At 46.0% G+C, this 16,804-nt stretch overlaps 5 protein-coding genes across 5 annotated transcripts; 2 read left to right on the top strand and 3 right to left on the bottom strand.

Annotated features, from left to right (window-relative positions):
• Nucleotides 1–209: 209 nt before the first annotated feature.
• I302_107690 (uncharacterized protein) lies at nt 210–3,084 on the bottom strand (the record flags this gene model as incomplete). Its single annotated transcript, XM_019193181.1, has 11 exons — nt 210–309; nt 373–493; nt 579–736; nt 850–1,105; nt 1,186–1,235; nt 2,110–2,212; nt 2,321–2,487; nt 2,558–2,613; nt 2,706–2,797; nt 2,857–3,000; nt 3,057–3,084. 11 exons carry the CDS (start codon nt 3,082–3,084, stop codon nt 210–212), a joined length of 1,275 nt encoding a protein of 424 aa, XP_019044658.1.
• Nucleotides 3,085–3,507: 423 nt separating this feature from the next.
• Nucleotides 3,508–4,400, bottom strand: I302_107689 (uncharacterized protein; the record flags this gene model as incomplete). Its single annotated transcript, XM_019193182.1, has 4 exons — nt 3,508–3,607; nt 3,717–3,855; nt 3,912–4,075; nt 4,147–4,400. The coding sequence occupies 4 exons, from the start codon at nt 4,398–4,400 to the stop codon at nt 3,508–3,510; spliced, it is 657 nt and encodes a 218-aa protein (XP_019044659.1).
• Nucleotides 4,401–5,844: 1,444 nt separating this feature from the next.
• Nucleotides 5,845–9,386, top strand: I302_107688 (uncharacterized protein; the record flags this gene model as incomplete). Its single annotated transcript, XM_019193183.1, has 11 exons — nt 5,845–5,855; nt 5,920–5,970; nt 6,039–7,578; nt 7,631–7,740; nt 7,801–8,032; nt 8,092–8,142; nt 8,193–8,576; nt 8,660–8,847; nt 8,924–9,017; nt 9,088–9,152; nt 9,248–9,386. The coding sequence occupies 11 exons, from the start codon at nt 5,845–5,847 to the stop codon at nt 9,384–9,386; spliced, it is 2,865 nt and encodes a 954-aa protein (XP_019044660.1).
• A 456-nt stretch (nt 9,387–9,842) lies between these two features.
• On the bottom strand, nt 9,843–13,671 carry I302_107687 (uncharacterized protein; the record flags this gene model as incomplete). Its single annotated transcript, XM_019193184.1, has 15 exons — nt 9,843–10,210; nt 10,290–10,557; nt 10,655–10,824; nt 10,987–11,539; nt 11,639–11,691; nt 11,744–11,819; nt 11,874–11,892; nt 11,949–11,967; nt 12,035–12,218; nt 12,305–12,511; nt 12,628–12,700; nt 12,800–12,936; nt 13,029–13,142; nt 13,227–13,383; nt 13,469–13,671. The coding sequence occupies 15 exons, from the start codon at nt 13,669–13,671 to the stop codon at nt 9,843–9,845; spliced, it is 2,601 nt and encodes an 866-aa protein (XP_019044661.1).
• A 459-nt stretch (nt 13,672–14,130) lies between these two features.
• I302_107686 (uncharacterized protein) lies at nt 14,131–16,542 on the top strand (the record flags this gene model as incomplete). Its single annotated transcript, XM_019193185.1, has 7 exons — nt 14,131–14,442; nt 14,518–14,875; nt 14,945–15,017; nt 15,069–15,105; nt 15,165–15,683; nt 15,743–16,150; nt 16,213–16,542. 7 exons carry the CDS (start codon nt 14,131–14,133, stop codon nt 16,540–16,542), a joined length of 2,037 nt encoding a protein of 678 aa, XP_019044662.1.
• Nucleotides 16,543–16,804: the final 262 nt, after the last annotated feature.

Genomic DNA, 16,804 nt, shown 5'->3' with positions numbered 1-16,804 from the left:
ACATGAATCTGAATCTGTCCGAAAAGAAGCGAACAACGTGAGGCGAAAGCTAACATCGAGTGGCGAAAGCTAACATCGAGTGGCGCAAATGTTCGCCGTTTAGCACACGCCTTGTACGTCCTTTTGAAGGCTCAACTGATGCATGGGTACAAATCTGTCTGTGCTAGTAGTCATGTGTTACTATATGTCACACATTTCAACAGAGTACTTTAATCAGATTCCCAATGCACAACCTTAACGATACTCTCCCTCAATTTCGACCAGTCTTCTTGAAGCTCGTGACCCCAATAGGAATCATGATACTTGATCCTATGGTGCAGGAAGTCATCAGCACACTCATAGGAATGACGAACCTTCTACTGTCTCACTCACTTTCTCTTGTCGCGATTTTCATGATCCACAGCCTCAATCCCAGCGAACCATCGGACCGTGCCGTCTTGTTTTACTGTTGAATATACGATGGGCGTGTGTTTAGCCGATGTGAATAGAGTCCCTATGAGATCGGTGATCAGCGACTTCACTCGTTATACAGTACACACAAGGTAGACCGTGATCTATATCTCCACTATACCACTCACACAGATCATCCCAGTTCCCCTTTGGATCATATTCAACGGCATCATCGCCAGTGATAAATTTGAATGCGTCCAATGGATTACCCTCTGAAATCTTATCCTCATCTAGACCTTTATAACCACGCATCTTCATGCCAGCATGTTGAATCGCTGCGAACCACCTATCACACATAACACATAGTAATACCATATCAATCTCACGTCAGCTCAACCGTATATAGATAGTTAAATACACCACCAAGATGCATTACTGCGGCTGGTGCATGCAACTTACCACTTGGACTTCCCTGCCTTATCCTTATATCCCGCCTCGCCCTTATCTCTGACCTCTTGCCAAGTCACGTCAAACGACTTTCCCTCGCCATTCTGATCGAACAAGTGGATATTTACAGATGATAAGGGTTCATTCAACTTATCGCCCTCTTGAAAGGCTCCTTCCCAGCACTTTGCCAGCTTTTCGGGACGAGAATTGGCTAATGCCGCACCGACGGATGAGACCCATTCAGGATGCCATCCTTTGTTTGTTTCCTCTAAGCAGGGCTCTGTATTAGCAAGCACGAGAATTGCGGTTGTGCGAAACAATTCATCTGGGAGTAGTACGAATACTCACGATTGAGTATGTCGTCTGGGACAGGTCCCTCACTCCCTGTAAGAGGGGCTCTGGGTGCATCCCGTCGTTCGATGGTGGTTGTCCCTTCGTGTCTTACAGGAAAGGTTGTGGCTAAACAGCCAATCGTACTTAGACAAATCAGGGTGAAGGCTACAGAATAGTGGGATAAATGCCACGGTGGTCAACTAGGGACGATTTATGGATCGTGGAGCAAACTCATATTCAGGTTATTAAACCTCATTGTTCTCGACTTCTGTGCAGACTATGTATATGGATTTATACGCAGCAGGTATATCTTAAGTGAGATATAGTTGATGCATATTTATACCACCTCTGTCTTGTAGAGGGGAGAGAAATTCACACACAAGCGATCCGTCACTCTTTTGCAACTTTTGTTCGATGCAATCAGACCCGTCGATCAAAGGACGTCACGGTATGATCGATGAAAGGATTTGTACAGTCAACCAATGCGGAGATCAGTCGCAGCAAGGACGTTACTCGTTTGACAACGCCAACATATGTACAGTATTTAGAGTTATTGAAGCCGAATTTGGACACTTCTTTTGATCTGCTTCCATCTCATGTTTTCACTCACATACATCTGACATAAATACAATACGGATAATTACCAATATCGATTTCGAATTCAAACACTCCGCTGCCATTGTATGTACACTATCATGGATCGAGTCCGAAGTCATCAATCAAATTAGACTGTTCTGATCAGGAAAAGAACCGTAGACTTTAGCTTATCAAACCTTCCAGTGAACCACTTTCTGCACAGTCTTGGTAAAATCGGCAAAAGGGACTTCCTCGGTCTTTTCGTATGAGTAGTATCTGACTCTGATCGTACAAGGAAACACAGGAAGAGGTAACATTAACGATGTTCTGTCTCATCGACGGAAGCAGAGATCCGAAACTCACTTGTCGTCTTTACATTCAAGGACGGCTAGCCAAACTTCATCATCGTTCGCATCGAGATACGAGTAAACGACGGGCTGACGTTTGGCGGTCTCGAGGATGGTGCCTGTATGGATATACCATACATATCAGTAAAATATGCTCAAGTTCAATCACTATCCATTTTTGGAGAGGAAGAGAGTCTACCGATTGGAAAGAGACGCAGTCCACTCACGGAGATTGTCGTCGTCCTTAGTAGCTTGATATTCAAATACCTCTCCGTCTTTGTTCGTAAGCATCTTCAGAGCGTCTGCAGGATTTCCTTTGTCCATCACACCATCACCTGTCAAACCTTTCCATCCTTTCACGAGCAGCGCAGCGTGCTGCAGCCCGGCTATCCACCTGCAAGTGTATCACTGTCAGCTGTGGTTTCGCTCTTGACCCAGGGTCAGGTATTGTAGATCGCACAGACCATTTGGGGTTCTCCCTATCAAAATCGGCTCTCCCAATCTCTTTTACGTTCTTCCACTGTATATTGATACTTCTCATTACCCCATCGTGGGTGATCAGATATAGAAATCTGCGCTATCGGTATCCTTCCCAATCTCGCCTTTACCCACACCAGTATCTGTCCATGACTTAATGAGGTCTCGAGGTCGCGAGTTGGCCATAGCCACAGCAACGGAACAGAACCATGACGAATACCAGTTCCCTGATTGCTGGGTCAGCATAATCTCTTTGATGATTTTTCGATCTTGGAGGGAGACATACCGCTTTGCTTCACATCGGCTGGGACTGGTCCCCCGATGCCCGTCAGAGGGGCGGCCGCCACGTCGGCTCTTGCGTTCAGGTGGGATGAAGCATTGGAGACAGATGAAACAACGGGTTTGCTGCTGATAAACAGCAGAAAGAGAGCTGTGGGGGAATCTGTGAGATAATACCGTATGGATCAGGTAGGGAAGACAACGTACCGCACAGAATCGGTCGGAAGTGAAGCATCTTATGTATATTGAATGTTTGATACGGCAAAAGCAACAATATATTGAACGGACTGAAATTAGGGGAAATCTGATAAGCAATTGTCATGGCAAGAAAAGTATTTGTATCCTTGCAGAAGGACGATGGAGAGAAGTGGAACTGTTATTCATTTTGATATCCGTAAATCCCCCCTTGTGATTGACGCTCAATCTTGATATCGAAAGAAAGGATTAAGCAATCACCCGGGAGGGAAAACTGAACAAAGGGAGCTTGAAGCCTGCCACGTTGACGCTACTCCTTTGATATTTGATCTTTCATCTTGTGACATCTGAGCATTTATACACCATGTCAAGACAATGTGTATCACTTCACTTCATACAATCTCAGAGAACAGCATGTATGCATACTCCAACAAATTATCTCTGACCAGCTGCACTGCGATCATCAGTCAAGTTTCCAGTGTACCACGCTTTCTATTTCATCGGCCCATTTAGCGAAGGGATGGACCTCGGTCTGACGTCGATTACCGGCATAGATCTCTAACCTATTGGGATGTCAGTACCTCGTCCCAATACGAGCTGTCAAGGCGGGACATTAAATGTTCACAGCTCAACGACATCTGTGCGCCGATCAGATGGCAAGCCTTGACTCACTCTCCCTTCTCCCAATCTTCCTCTCCCTCACGTTTCTCATTGACGGTAGCCGAGAGAGCCGCATACCAGTAAAACGATCCGTCCTCAAATTTGATGGAAAATACAATCGGTGTGTTGCCAGACTGGGTCATCAGAGCCCCTGTCGAGACAGAGGATCAATGTCTCAGAAGTCTCCAGGAAACTGAGATGACTCACAGAGTTCCTTCTCCTTATTTGCGCCCCGGGGATTGTATATCTCGGTATCCTCATTCGTAAGTATCTTAAAGGCTTTATCGGGTTCTGACCAAGTAAAACCATCTTTTCGTAGTCCTGTATAACCTTCCAATTGAAGGGCAGCGAGCTGAAGTCCCGCAATCCACCTGATGACAATACTAATCAATCAGCCTCATCTCCTCATTTTCATTGGACAGTCTGGGAGAGCTGGACATACCATGCTTTCTTGATATCATATACATCCGCCTTGCCCTTCCCATCAAACACATCTTTGAATTTCATCGTGAAATCTGTCTTCTCGCCCTCTGTGGTATAGAGATGAAATTCTGCTTCGGACACTTTATCACCCGGTTCTCCAGTCACTGTCCAACACCGCTCGAGAGTTTCTAGTCGAGAGTGAAGCAAGGCTACCACGACGGAATGAAACCATGATGAATGCCCGTCACCTGAAATCATGAGACGTGAGCACATGACTAGCTGATCTGGTGTAGGTACATACCTTGAAACACATCCAGCAGAACCGGTCCCTCCGCACTGAAGAAAGGGGCTTCGGTTACCTCCTCTCGAGCTATGAGCGAGCCCGGTATGGCTGTCACCAGTAGATTGGTAGTCAAGAGTAAGGAGAAGACTTCGGAAATGACAGAGATTTCAGTGAGAGTCCCTCGTCGATTTGAGCGTATGGCAGTACTTACAGTAGAAAAGAGAATGGAGTTGCTTCATTGTGCGTAATCGTAGAAAGCTGGGTTGGCTCTGGTGGGTGACTGAATTGGATATTTCACCAGCTGATTTGCAAAATGTGTTAGACGAGGAATCGCCAGTCAGTTCGGTGCGATCTACCATTTTGCATTCTTCTTTATAGGCTGGTCATATTTACTTTGACCCATGCACCTAGATCGTGTGATAGCTCCGGTTTAAGTCGTTTTCGCCAATTAGCAGTACGGGATCAAAGGATCAGACTATGATGATGAACACTGAGTGATCCGACGAGCAACAGGCGATGACCACTTAGGGGATATAAGTGAAAGGAAGGCATATGGGTTATCATGATTGTTCGCGATTGGATGGAGCGAGATCTCTCAGGTCTCTTGAATGGAGGGCCTTCGTTTGACAGTAGATATCTTAGGCATTCGTTATATCGTCAAGCTAGCTCAATGAGACAAGCAGAAGAGGACGAAGGGATTGGCTTGGCCTTTTCCCTCGGTATGTCACATGCACTTCATCGTTGAATTTGATAGCATATTTAGTAATACCGGTGACGAGGATAGTTCTGGTATGATGTGCAGCTGTGTGCTTGTGATGTTGCATGTAAGGTTGAAGAGAAGTGTAAAAAGATTTGATGGCTTGGCTCTATGTGTTCACTCACCACTCCTCAATTGGCTGGTCAACGCGGGTTAACCCATATATATATATATATATACTCCACCTTATTCCCACTCCACCACCATACATGGTATAATTCACTTTTCACTTTCCATATTCTACTTTATACTTTAGTCCAGACTCATCTCAGTCTCACATAACCTGATCACAACGATCACGACGCTTTACTCGGTACATGAGCATCTGACACCTTCCCTCCTCGTTGCACAACATATACAGCGAGGTTTTCTTTTCGATGCCTATATCTACATTCGGTGATAGGCGAATCATATAACGCACCGTTTTTTCAAATTGATCACATCTATCAAACGTGTCACCTCAACATATCTCACCATCCTTCCATCCATCTGTAAACATCCTTCAACAGCTCATACGAAAACTCACGGGTAGATCCATCAGATTAGACGAGCGTCTTGGCTTAGTAGAGGAAGAAGAAGAATTAATAGGTCTACAACCGCTAGGTGCGGATCCCTCATCTGATAACGCACGCTGGACCTGGAGGACAGCCAGCCGATCACCAAAGAAGGGAGATAAGATGAAGTTTGGGTATGTCCTCTTCCTCATCCTTTGTCAAATGTCGTTTGCACATCACTGATGATCTGGTATGTAGTACTCTTCTGGAGCTGAATAGTAATATTGAGTGGTGGGACTATTACGTGGAGTGAGTCATAAGGCCGCCTTCACTTCAATTTGCGATTTGATGTCGCTGACACTAACCCTCTACCTCAGCTACGATGCGTTGAAGAAACTTTTCCCCTCCAACCCACTTGACCCCACCTACCACTCCACCGCACAAGACAGCGAAACGTCATCTATCCTCCCTATACACCGTCGTAAGAAGGACAAATATGCCAGCCCCGAAGATTTCAAAAAGGCGTTAGACAAAGAGAGAAACAAGGTGACTGAGTTCTATCACACAAAGTTGGAAGAAGTTTATCGTTCATTTGAACTCTTAGAAGAGGAGATCTCAGGGCTGGAGGAGAGGGATTTGGGACAAGATGATACCATCAAAGAGGTTGACGAGGAGGACGAAGATGGAGGAAATGAAGGGAACAGAGAGACCGATCATTTGATGAGTCCATCCATGTCCCAAACTATCACTAGATCCCCTACTCGGACCAGACAATCCATTGTAGGCAGATTTGGAGGAGGGTTAAGAAGATTCGGTAGACGAAGAAGCGTCATGAACAACCCTGACGAAGCGGACTTGCTTGAAGCGTCCATAAGACCGCGGGAGAGAAGCTCAAATAGGGGATCAGCGAGACCAGGCATGGGCGACTCAGTGACTAGCAGCTACTTTGACGAATCAACACCCGCAATCTCGCCCAATCCTGGAAAAGTCCCATTGCCAAGAAAACCTCGACATTCCTCTGATTTGGAATCTTCTACCGATGATGTAGCACTCGCTGCGTCAACCCAAGATAGACGAACCTCGTTCTCTTCCGTCTCTTCTCATGAAGGTGATTTCTCTTGGCCAAGAAGGAGATTTCACTCACTCGGTCTGGTTCAGATGGATCCTGCCAATGTACCGGATTGGGCGTTACCCAGAGTTCCTCACGATGAGGAAGAAGGAGAAGGCGATGGACGCGATCATGGGTTTGCTGGTCCCAATGCTAGAAGACCTGTGTTCATCTGGACAGCCAACAACGATTATGGAACCGTTCTCAGAATTGGATTCAAGAAACGAATTAGTTCAGTGTGGTTGGAAGCTTACGCATTGAAACAATATGTCGATCTGAACATGACTGCTTTCGAGAAGATCTTGAAGAAATACGACAAAAACACGAACAACAAGATGAAAAAGCAATACATAGCCGATGAAGTATCATCAAACTCGCCATGGACGAACGAAGCCAAAGAGGAGCTAGATCAGCTATTAGCGAAGATCTTGTTTCTATATAGACGGGTTGCTGCTGCAGGCGACGAAGACTTGGCGAAAGAACAGCTTCGATCCCAATTAAGAGAGAAGGTCGTGGTGGATAGAGAGACAGTCTGGTCACAGATGGTGTCAGGGCATAACAAGACTACTGGAATCTTTAGGTCCGTCACACCCGAAGAGTTGCCTTCTTCGTTCGATACCTCCAAAGGTTCATTCAAAACCCCCCTGGGACGATTTAGAAAGCCTCAGTGGTTGACCTCGAGGGTGGTCATACTTACTATTGCATTTGCGATCTTACTGGCTATAGTGCATATCTCCCCGATGGAGGGAGTAGAAGAGAGCAATTGTTTGGCGATGTTGGTATTCTGTACGATCCTTTGGGCTACTGAGGTGAGCTAGTTTCAGAATATCCCAATGTCAGCTGACGTTGACGCTTGAATAGGCAATCCCGTTATTCGTAACATCCCTTGCTGTACCGCTGCTCGTGGTGTTTCTGCGTGTACTCAGATCAGCAGATGGAGAAACTCGTCTATCAGCGGCGGACGGTACAAAGTAAGTTTCACTCGTTGCAGTAGACCCAACGTCGGACGTCGGCTAAACATACGTTTCCAGGTACATCTTCTCTCAGATGTTTTCGCCCACCATTATGCTCTTGATCGGTGGTTTCACTATCGCCGCCGTGCTTTCGAAGACCCGATTAGACGTCATGACTGCTTCTCGAATATTGAACGCTGCCGGTACCAAGCCAAGTGTGGTCTTACTGGTTCTTATGTTTGTTGCTACTTTCGCCAGTATGTGGATTAGTAATGTTGCTGCGCCTACACTTTGTTATGCTTTGATCAAGGTGAGTTTTTTTTTTACCACGATCAAGAACAGATCAGCTGATATGCGGAATTCCTCTAGCCTATTACGGACGAATTGCACCCCAAGTCTATGTTCTCAAAATGCTTAATCGTGAGTGAGCCTGTTCCTCGCTTAGTCTTATCCAGCTAAATATCCTTCAGATCGCTATCGCGTTAGCTTCCAATATCGGAGGACAAGCCTCACCAATCTCATCACCTCAGAATTTGATCTCCTTGGGATCGATGGACCCTCCATTATCATGGCCTCAATGGTTCGCAATCTCCTTACCTGTAGCATCCTTATCGGTTGTCAGTATATGGGCGTTCTTGCATATCAACTACAAATGGGAGAACGATCTCAGCATACCCAAAATGAGAAAGAACACCGATACGCTCACGACTACCCATTGGTATGTCCTGATCATCAGTGGAATCACAATCGCCCTCTGGTGTGTGGAAAAATCAATGGAGGGTATTGTGGGCGATATGGGTATAATTGCGATTATACCGTTGTTGGCTTTCTTCGGTACTGGCATCTTGTCGAAGGTGGGTTCTCGTTTCTCGTCCCAATCCACACGATAGATATGATGCTAACGGGGTCCTGATTCTCCTTGGTTCCGTGATAATAGGAAGATTTCCATTCTTTCCATTGGTCCATCGTTTTCCTAGCTATGGGCGGTATGGCACTCGGAAAAGCCACCTTGTCTTCTGGCTTACTCGATGTTTTGGATGAAGTTCTGGAGAGGATGGTGCAAGGTTTGGGATTGTACTCGATCTTAATCGTTTTCTCAGTCTTGGCTTTGGTCATTGCTACTTTGTGAGTTGGGATGGCATCTACGGCAATATCTTGAGCGGAGATCGTAGGTAGGAACTAACTGAGACTGTAATTGTAGCATCTCGCACACTATCGCTGCTGTCCTTCTCGTCCCTATCGCCACGAGAATTGGCGATTCCTTGGATGAACCTCATCCTAGATTACTGATCATGGTGAGTTGAGCAATTTCACCAGTACACACACCACACGGCATTCAGCTGACAGATGTGGTGTGGTGTTTAGGCGACTGCACTGATCTGCTCGGCGGGTATGGGTCTACCTGTATCTGGATTTCCTAATATGACAGCGTGAGTGGTTTTTCCATCTGCCTATTCCCTTTGCAAGATGATGTCCCTGGTCACACCAATAACTCAAGCTGATAAGTATTACTTGAACTGGATAGCATCACACAAGAGAACAAACTCGGCCAGCGATTCATCGGCGCCTCGGATTTCCTCAAGAACGGTATCCCCGCGTCGATCTTGGCTACGTTCGTGATTGTCACGGTCGGTTATGCCATAATGAGATCCCTAGGCTTATAGGCAGGACACGCGTAGTAAACCGGCAGAAGAGCGACAGGGGAAGATGGATATCAATTCAGTTATCGCAAATTCTTTGCCAAGGTCAAATTCATAGATGGGTGCTCAACGAACTTTTGACAATGTTATGAAATATACCCGTTTCTGCCCGACTTCATACATTTAACTAACAAATTTAGTGTAGCTCTTCCTCCATATTCTCTTTTGTCACTCGATAGAATTACTCTAATCGCTTTTCTTGCATCCCTTATAAATACCTGAATGCAGTTGATCTTGCTATTATCGGGGGAATTTCATCCCTCTAACTCGTCTTGGGTGTATTGAAATATCATTGCCTGCTGCCTGCTGCGAATGCTTCTTGACCGAGTATGAGTTCATTCCCCTCGATAGATGTAAATGAGCATGAGGAGTAACCGGTATATACACATGTATGACTTATTTGCAAGATCTCACTATCGCCTATGGATAAGTCAAATCGATAATATCAGAAGTAAGCATCAACCAACATTCGAGCCAATCCACCCATCCTCCCCCTCTTCGATCTTCATCTCCTGCCCCATCCTCCCCCTTCCCTCCTTGAGCTTTCTGACCCCTCCTCCGCCCGCTCTCAGCATTCAAGATCTCACCCACCGCCCCAGAGACCTTACAAGGATGTATACCCAGTACCAATTCCCCAGTGCTGGGATGTTTCAGAGATTGAAGGAGGGGGAAGGGCGAATCGGACGAGAGAGGGATTGTATCGTCCGTTATATCTGTCCTCTGGTGGTGGGAAGAAGGTTTGAGGAGGTTGAGAGATAAGAGGTTGGGTACGGAGAGTGGTGCGCCGGCTACGGTAAGGTATTGTTATCAAGGATTAGCCAAGTTGCGTCTCTCTCAAGAATCAGGTGAAGATCATGACGGACTCACTCTCGTCGAATGCCCTGAAGCAGAACTGGGGACATCCGTATGTTTTCGAATAGACTATGTACTGCTCTATATCCACTTTTCTAAGCTTCGCCCCTTCCCTTCCCTGATTGGCAGGATGATTGGTAGAAGGATCAGGAAGAACATCTTCCAATCCTTCTCCCTCATCTTCTTCTTCTTCCGGTGGCAGAGTCGAGGTGGTATCGGGGGAAGAGGGGAATGGAACGTATCGCGTCAATTTCCGATACATGTATCCATGGTTTGATACCCACTATCCCCGTCACACTCCATCAGCTCTGCTAGCAGACCACACACTAGAGTATCCTATGTATCGGGACAGACGGTAGGAGGGATCCCACTTAACTCACCCGATGTTCAACCCATCTCCATCCTCTATTCCTCTTCCACGCGCCCACCCCCAATTTCTCTTCTACCGAATCAGGTGGATCCTCATATTTCTCTATAAAGCTCAAACATGCTAGGGAAAATTGCTGATGACTCTCAAAAGGAAGTGAAGGTGTATCGCTCGGGTCATTGGCTATCATGAACCGAAAAGGCAGAAAATGAGCATGCATAATTGATACATTTCAAGATCAGGTAATTCGTATTCATGTATATGCAATCTTAAATATATAGAGTGCAAGTCAAGATGAGATGGTATGGTATGGAGGTTGAAACAAAACAAAACCATCACACTAACTCTTATCTTTCTTTCCCTTCTTTCCCTTCTTCTTTTTCTTCTTATTCTGTGCCGTCGTCCCTCCGTTATTCCCGCCATTTACGTTCGCCTCGCCTTGTTCGTGCTCGTGTTCACTGACATTCCCACTGACCGTCCCACTCCCACTACCTTCGTCCTCACCATTAGGGTCAGGTGAAAGTGTCGCACCGTCCTGAGGCTGAGGTTTGGGCGAAAGGGCATCTCCAACATTTACCGTAACGTTTATTTCCTCTCTCTCAGCAGACGGACTGATCGGACTAACCTCTTCGATGGTATCCATCAGATTTTCAGGTTGTTGTGGTTGGCTGGTCTTGATATTTGGGTTTTCGCCAACGGTCAATTGTTTACTTTGATCTACCTGCACGCTGTTCTCTGTGTCTCCTGTGAATTCCACGGGCTCAGCTACGAGGTTACCATTATCGATTTGAATCAGGATGCCATCTTGCGTGTTGCCATTCGTGCCGGTTCCGCTGGGAGGGAGAGATATGGTATTTTGAGCGGGGTTGGTGGGAGTGGTGTCATGGGTATTTGATCGCTATACAGCACATATCAACGTCAATACAGACGACAAGAAGATGGATGATTTGGGAAACTAATCCCTGAAGAGATTTAACTACTGCGAGGTGACACTCACAGATGGTCGTCTACTGAATGCGTTGATCACCCTTCGTCTCTCAATGATTCCACCTATGGTATCCATCAGCACAACGTTCCTCCGTAATTTAGGGATTTCACTCACGCATCACAGCAGCAGGTCCAGATCGCTTAGCCATCTTCTTCGAGTGATTGTCTTCATATCGGTCTGTCTCGTCGACCTATGACAAAGGATAAGCTGACTTGCCACTCCGATCAAATGGAGACTAGCTCACAATTTCTTCGCCAATAATTCTATATGATCATAGTTGTCAGCTTCGATCCTCCTCAGATTTTGACAGCTAGCTTACTCTTCGATCAGATCTTCCACTAAACCAGACACATGTCAAAGTCAGCCACATCTCTGCGATACCATAGTGAGCAAATGACAACTCACAACTGACAATACCGATCGCACCACCTTTCTGACCAGGGGTTTCACTAATCAGCAACAAGTGTGCTCGTCCAGTTTGAAAGTAATCTAAAGCTTGGAAACAGTTGATGTCCGGTTTAGCTTCTGGTAGAGGTAGCAATGAGAATTTGGAAACCGGCCATTCGTCGTCGGGATTGTATGTGATAAGCTAGAATAATCAGAGGCAGCAGATGTAAGTCAGAAGGCTGGTAGGAACGTAAGGCATATTGGTTTTACGCAAAGAAATACACCTACTCTCTTAACCAACAACATCCCAATGAAATTATCTTTCTGACCCGGTTCATGGATCGGTATCCTCGAGAACCCAGATAACAAGATTTGATCTATCGCCTCGTGATCCAAGACCTTGTCTGAAGATAGGGTCAAACAATCTTTGATGGGGGTCATGATCTCCTTGGCGTGTTTGTCGTTTAGGGAAAGAACACCGTTGAGAATTCCGATCTATGTGCATACCAAACAGGGAAACGTTAGCTGATGCACAGTGGTTATGAAGGAGGGAAACAATGATCTGCCGATGAAAGGCAAAATAATGGAATGGAACGAAGGGGTTGACTCACCTCATCGTCCCGAAGAGGTTCTTCACCTTCTCGGTGGAATTGCAAGAACGACTTGAGTTCTGCTTTTTTGTATCTGCATGGCAGGTATTTCGTTAGCTCATGAACAGAACAATTGCTCTCGTATCACACAAAGTTTCTCGGAAAGAAAGTGCAATGGTACAGTCCAACTCACGTATGACCCTCATCGGTACCAAGTATATAATCTAACAATTTCGCAGTTGGCCAAGCGATAGGTGAGAAGAGGATCATAAAGCACCACACCATCGGTGCACATGCTCCTCCGATTGCTAGACCGTATCGTACACACACCTTTGCACGAAATACCAAATCAGCTTGTCTGCTCTTCCTCATATCTGAATTTGGGATATTGCGAGTTGAAGCTGAAAAACAGCACCACTTACAGCCTGAGGTATGATTTCACCGAAAATGACAATCATCGTAGTCGAAACTATCACAGCGTACAATCCGCCTCCGAGAACGTCATCTAAGAAGATGGGTAAAGATTCATTGACAATCTATCATCATGTTGAGCATCCAATCAGCGTTGATACCTTTGGTGAAGTCTTGGCAGCAAGAAAAAGGGAAAATAAGAGACATACAACGTTACTTAGCAGCAGGACCACCAATACCCAATGCCTACCCCTCGAAAGCAATTTCAACACTTTCGAAGCGGCTTTTCGTTCTTTAGGATTAGAAGAGGAAGTAGCCAATACTCTGAGATTGAGGTCATCCGAACCCATCAACGCTAATGTCAACCTGTTCTCACATGAACTTGTATCAGCCTTTGCGACATTTCCCGCTGAGAAGGGGCACAAATGAGGAGAGGGGAGCATAAACTAACCCAGCGAATACACCACCTGAAAGAACGAATACAACGCTCAATCCCAGTTTCCACCAGAACGCGGGACTGTCAGGTGGATCTTCAGGTTCTATAGGCGAAGGTGCGGATAGGACCCATTCATCTGATCGTTTGGGTATGGCATGGAAGAGCCTGGTGAGTGTTAGGAGGGTTGGTAACGAGGCTCCAGCTCGGAGAGGGGGCATCGTTGGTGGTGATAATTCCTCTTTGAGGATAGGGGAGTCTGAGGAGTATGGAAGATATACAGTGTGATGTATGAGTTGTACCAAGAATAGATACAGTATATTTCTTTGCTTCATCGTCATTTGTCCATTTTTCCTTTTCATCCTCTTTCATTGTTGAGCCAAGCGCGTCACCGTGCGCAGATGACACAGCCACGTGCAATCGAAAGAGTACTCGAATTACCCGATCGAGTAAGATGCTCTATATCCCTTGTTACGCACAGACCCTCAGTTCTCCCTCCACTTGACATGTCCACCCCCCGCTCAAATTGAAACTGCATTATTCTTCCTCTTCTTCTCTCTTCTCTCTTCTTTCTTTCTTCCATCCTCTTTTCATATATGATATCACCACTTATACAAAGATAGTCCTGTGGATACTCCAGATACGATGATCGATCACGATTAGACTATCATCCTACTACCATGTCATATAATCATCCAATCTCACCTACCCAACCCATCTCCCTCCCATACTCCCATTTCCTCACTACTTCGAAACTCCCTTACACGCCCACTCTTCGTACAAGAATCAAGCCAAAGCTGTTGGTACAGTCCCCGCCATTCTCTCCCCTAGTCATAGGAAGAAAGTTGGAATCATGTACCGAGGTGATTATACCTGTTGGTGGGAAGGTGCAAATTCATATAAGAGTGATGAAAGATCTGTTGGAGGATATAGGGGTGGGAGAAGGAATTGAAGAGAATATACGAGAAAGGTTCATAAATACTTTCAAAAAGGTATGAACCGCTGCAGCCCTCTTATTCTACCGGTCCAGAGGATGTTTCGGCTGATGATAAATTACCTTTAACTAGAATTACACAGCCCTCGGTTTACTTCCTCTTGAACCTATCATTCGAACATCCGGTGGTACCACCGATGACACCCTCCTGCTGAACCCTCTTACTGCTTGCCCCACACATAACGTACTCTCCAAGAACCTCATACCCTCCGGTTCTCCTATCGCTTTCCTCACTGGGGTAAATATAACTTATGAGTGGATACCTTACCGACCAGGTAGTCCAAGAAAGCAGGTCAGACAATCTAGCCAAGTGGGTGATGGGGATGAGGAGGTGGATAATGAAGATGACGATATGTTCTTGATCAACCGGTTGGATGGGTTGGAAGATGAATTAGCATTCCCACAGAATGCCGATTCGGAATATAAAGATGGTAGGTGTGACCCCGCTTAATCTCAGACGAAATGTGCAGACGCTCATTGTCTGTTTACATTAATGGCAGGTCATGCAGATTCATGGCTGCAGAAACAGCTAAATGCTTCTCTCGATAGGTTGCTACGGGAACACTTTATCCGGTAAGCTATGGAGCCCAAATGATGGACACTCGGTAGCTTACAGATATTTAGTCGATTCCCATTGATATTTGATGGCGGTCTTCTCGAGGTAAGCTCTTGTCCCAACTTGAGATAGAGCGGAGAGCTTACACTGCTGTGAACCACTAGTACTGGTCTACATTTCAGTTGCCTCGTTCTATCGCCAATTCGCTCACCCAATTGCTCCACCTCTCTAACACTTATCACACTCCTCTCGCCGGTCAGATGAAAGCCCTGATCAAGCCTATCTCTCAGCATCAGGAACATGCTTTGTACTCTTCGGTGAGAGATGCATCCGAGCTCCAGTCTAGGAAAAGCAAGAGACGGAAATCATCCAGTCAAAGTCAAAGCCAGAGCCAGACTCAGGGTCAGGAAGTCTCATCTGGTTCCGCTAAGAAAAACAGGAAGGCGCGTCCGCCGGACCCTCTTTCAACAGCTCAGGAAGTGGAGTTCATGGAGCCGATAGATCGATGTCATGCCAATCTTCAAGAGGTGGCCGACAAGCGGAAGGAATGGGAGGAGGAAGGAGGTAACAAGACGGAGAAGAAGTTAACGAGGATCATTGGTGACGTGATTGGGCAGATTGGGAGGGGTAATTTCGAGGAAAGGAGAAGAAGGCCTGGCAGGATGTCGTACAAGAGGATTGAAGTGAGCAATATTCCAACGCACCAAGATGTACATCACAGCTGACTCATCTGCCCTCACAGCTTGTGTACGATGACACACATCACGAAAGCACACAGCAAACGGCCTCTGCATCTCAATCTCAATCATACATTCCCAGCACTCCCATCACCTTTGATTCCAATGCGATCAAACATGACATTGACGAAGCTTCTCAATATTCCGAAGATGAACTTCTCATCGACCGAGCAGAAGAATATGAGCCGTACAACGAAGATGAGGAGCTGGAGAACCAGTATTATAAAACAGGATGGAAGGACCATATCAACAGGGACGAGGATGAGGATGAAGAGGAATTGTTGATTGTTGAAGACGTGTATAATGAGGACGAACAGGAGGAGGAGGATCCGGAGTTGCTGATTGACGATGATGACGAAGATGAGATGGCAATAAGAGGGGAGAATCTCGATATAGATACAAGTATGATAAACGTGAGTATATCCGTTATCTGAATCTTGGGAATGTGCTAAACAAACAAGTTAATGTGCTACAGTCACTTCCTGCGAATACAGCTTCCCCGCCCAGCTATCGGCAGATCGCTTACCCCCCTCTATCCTTCATCGTGGACTCATCGTATGGTCTCGATCAGTTTCCTACTCATGAGAAGAGCGTGTTGAGCTACCACGGACCAGGTGAGGTGTCCTTTCCGCACGAACATCTCAACGTGATAGAAGGGGACGAGGGCGAGGATGAGCTGTTGATAGATATGGGTGAGGGCGAAGAGGAAGGAGTGATGTCTTCTTCCGAGATGTTGAAAGATACGAGGTGGTATGGAGTGGGAGCAGAAGGTGATGAAGAAAGCGAAGACGAGTTGCTTTTGTGATTGTACGGACGTCATCATGATAAGGGGGTTTTCCAAATATGTTTTATCCGTCCATGTTGTACCGAGACACACTTTATTCTCTCTACCCCTTGTAAGATAACCTACATACATCTATTTCCTTATCCATATCTCTCATCGATATCTATTCATTCAACATACCTTCTCATGATTTGTACAGTGCGATTCATGTATACATTTCATCAGTAGTACGTAGCGATACAATACGTTATATCGGAGACCCCGGATCATCCCGCTTAAAGTG

The sequence above is a fragment of the Kwoniella bestiolae genome, chromosome 6 (genome assembly GCF_000512585.2).
Source record: "Kwoniella bestiolae CBS 10118 chromosome 6, complete sequence".
Lineage (NCBI taxonomy): Eukaryota > Fungi > Basidiomycota > Tremellomycetes > Tremellales > Cryptococcaceae > Kwoniella > Kwoniella bestiolae.
The sequence above is the reverse complement of the archived record's forward strand: the minus strand, read 5'-3'. Positions and strand labels throughout refer to the sequence as shown.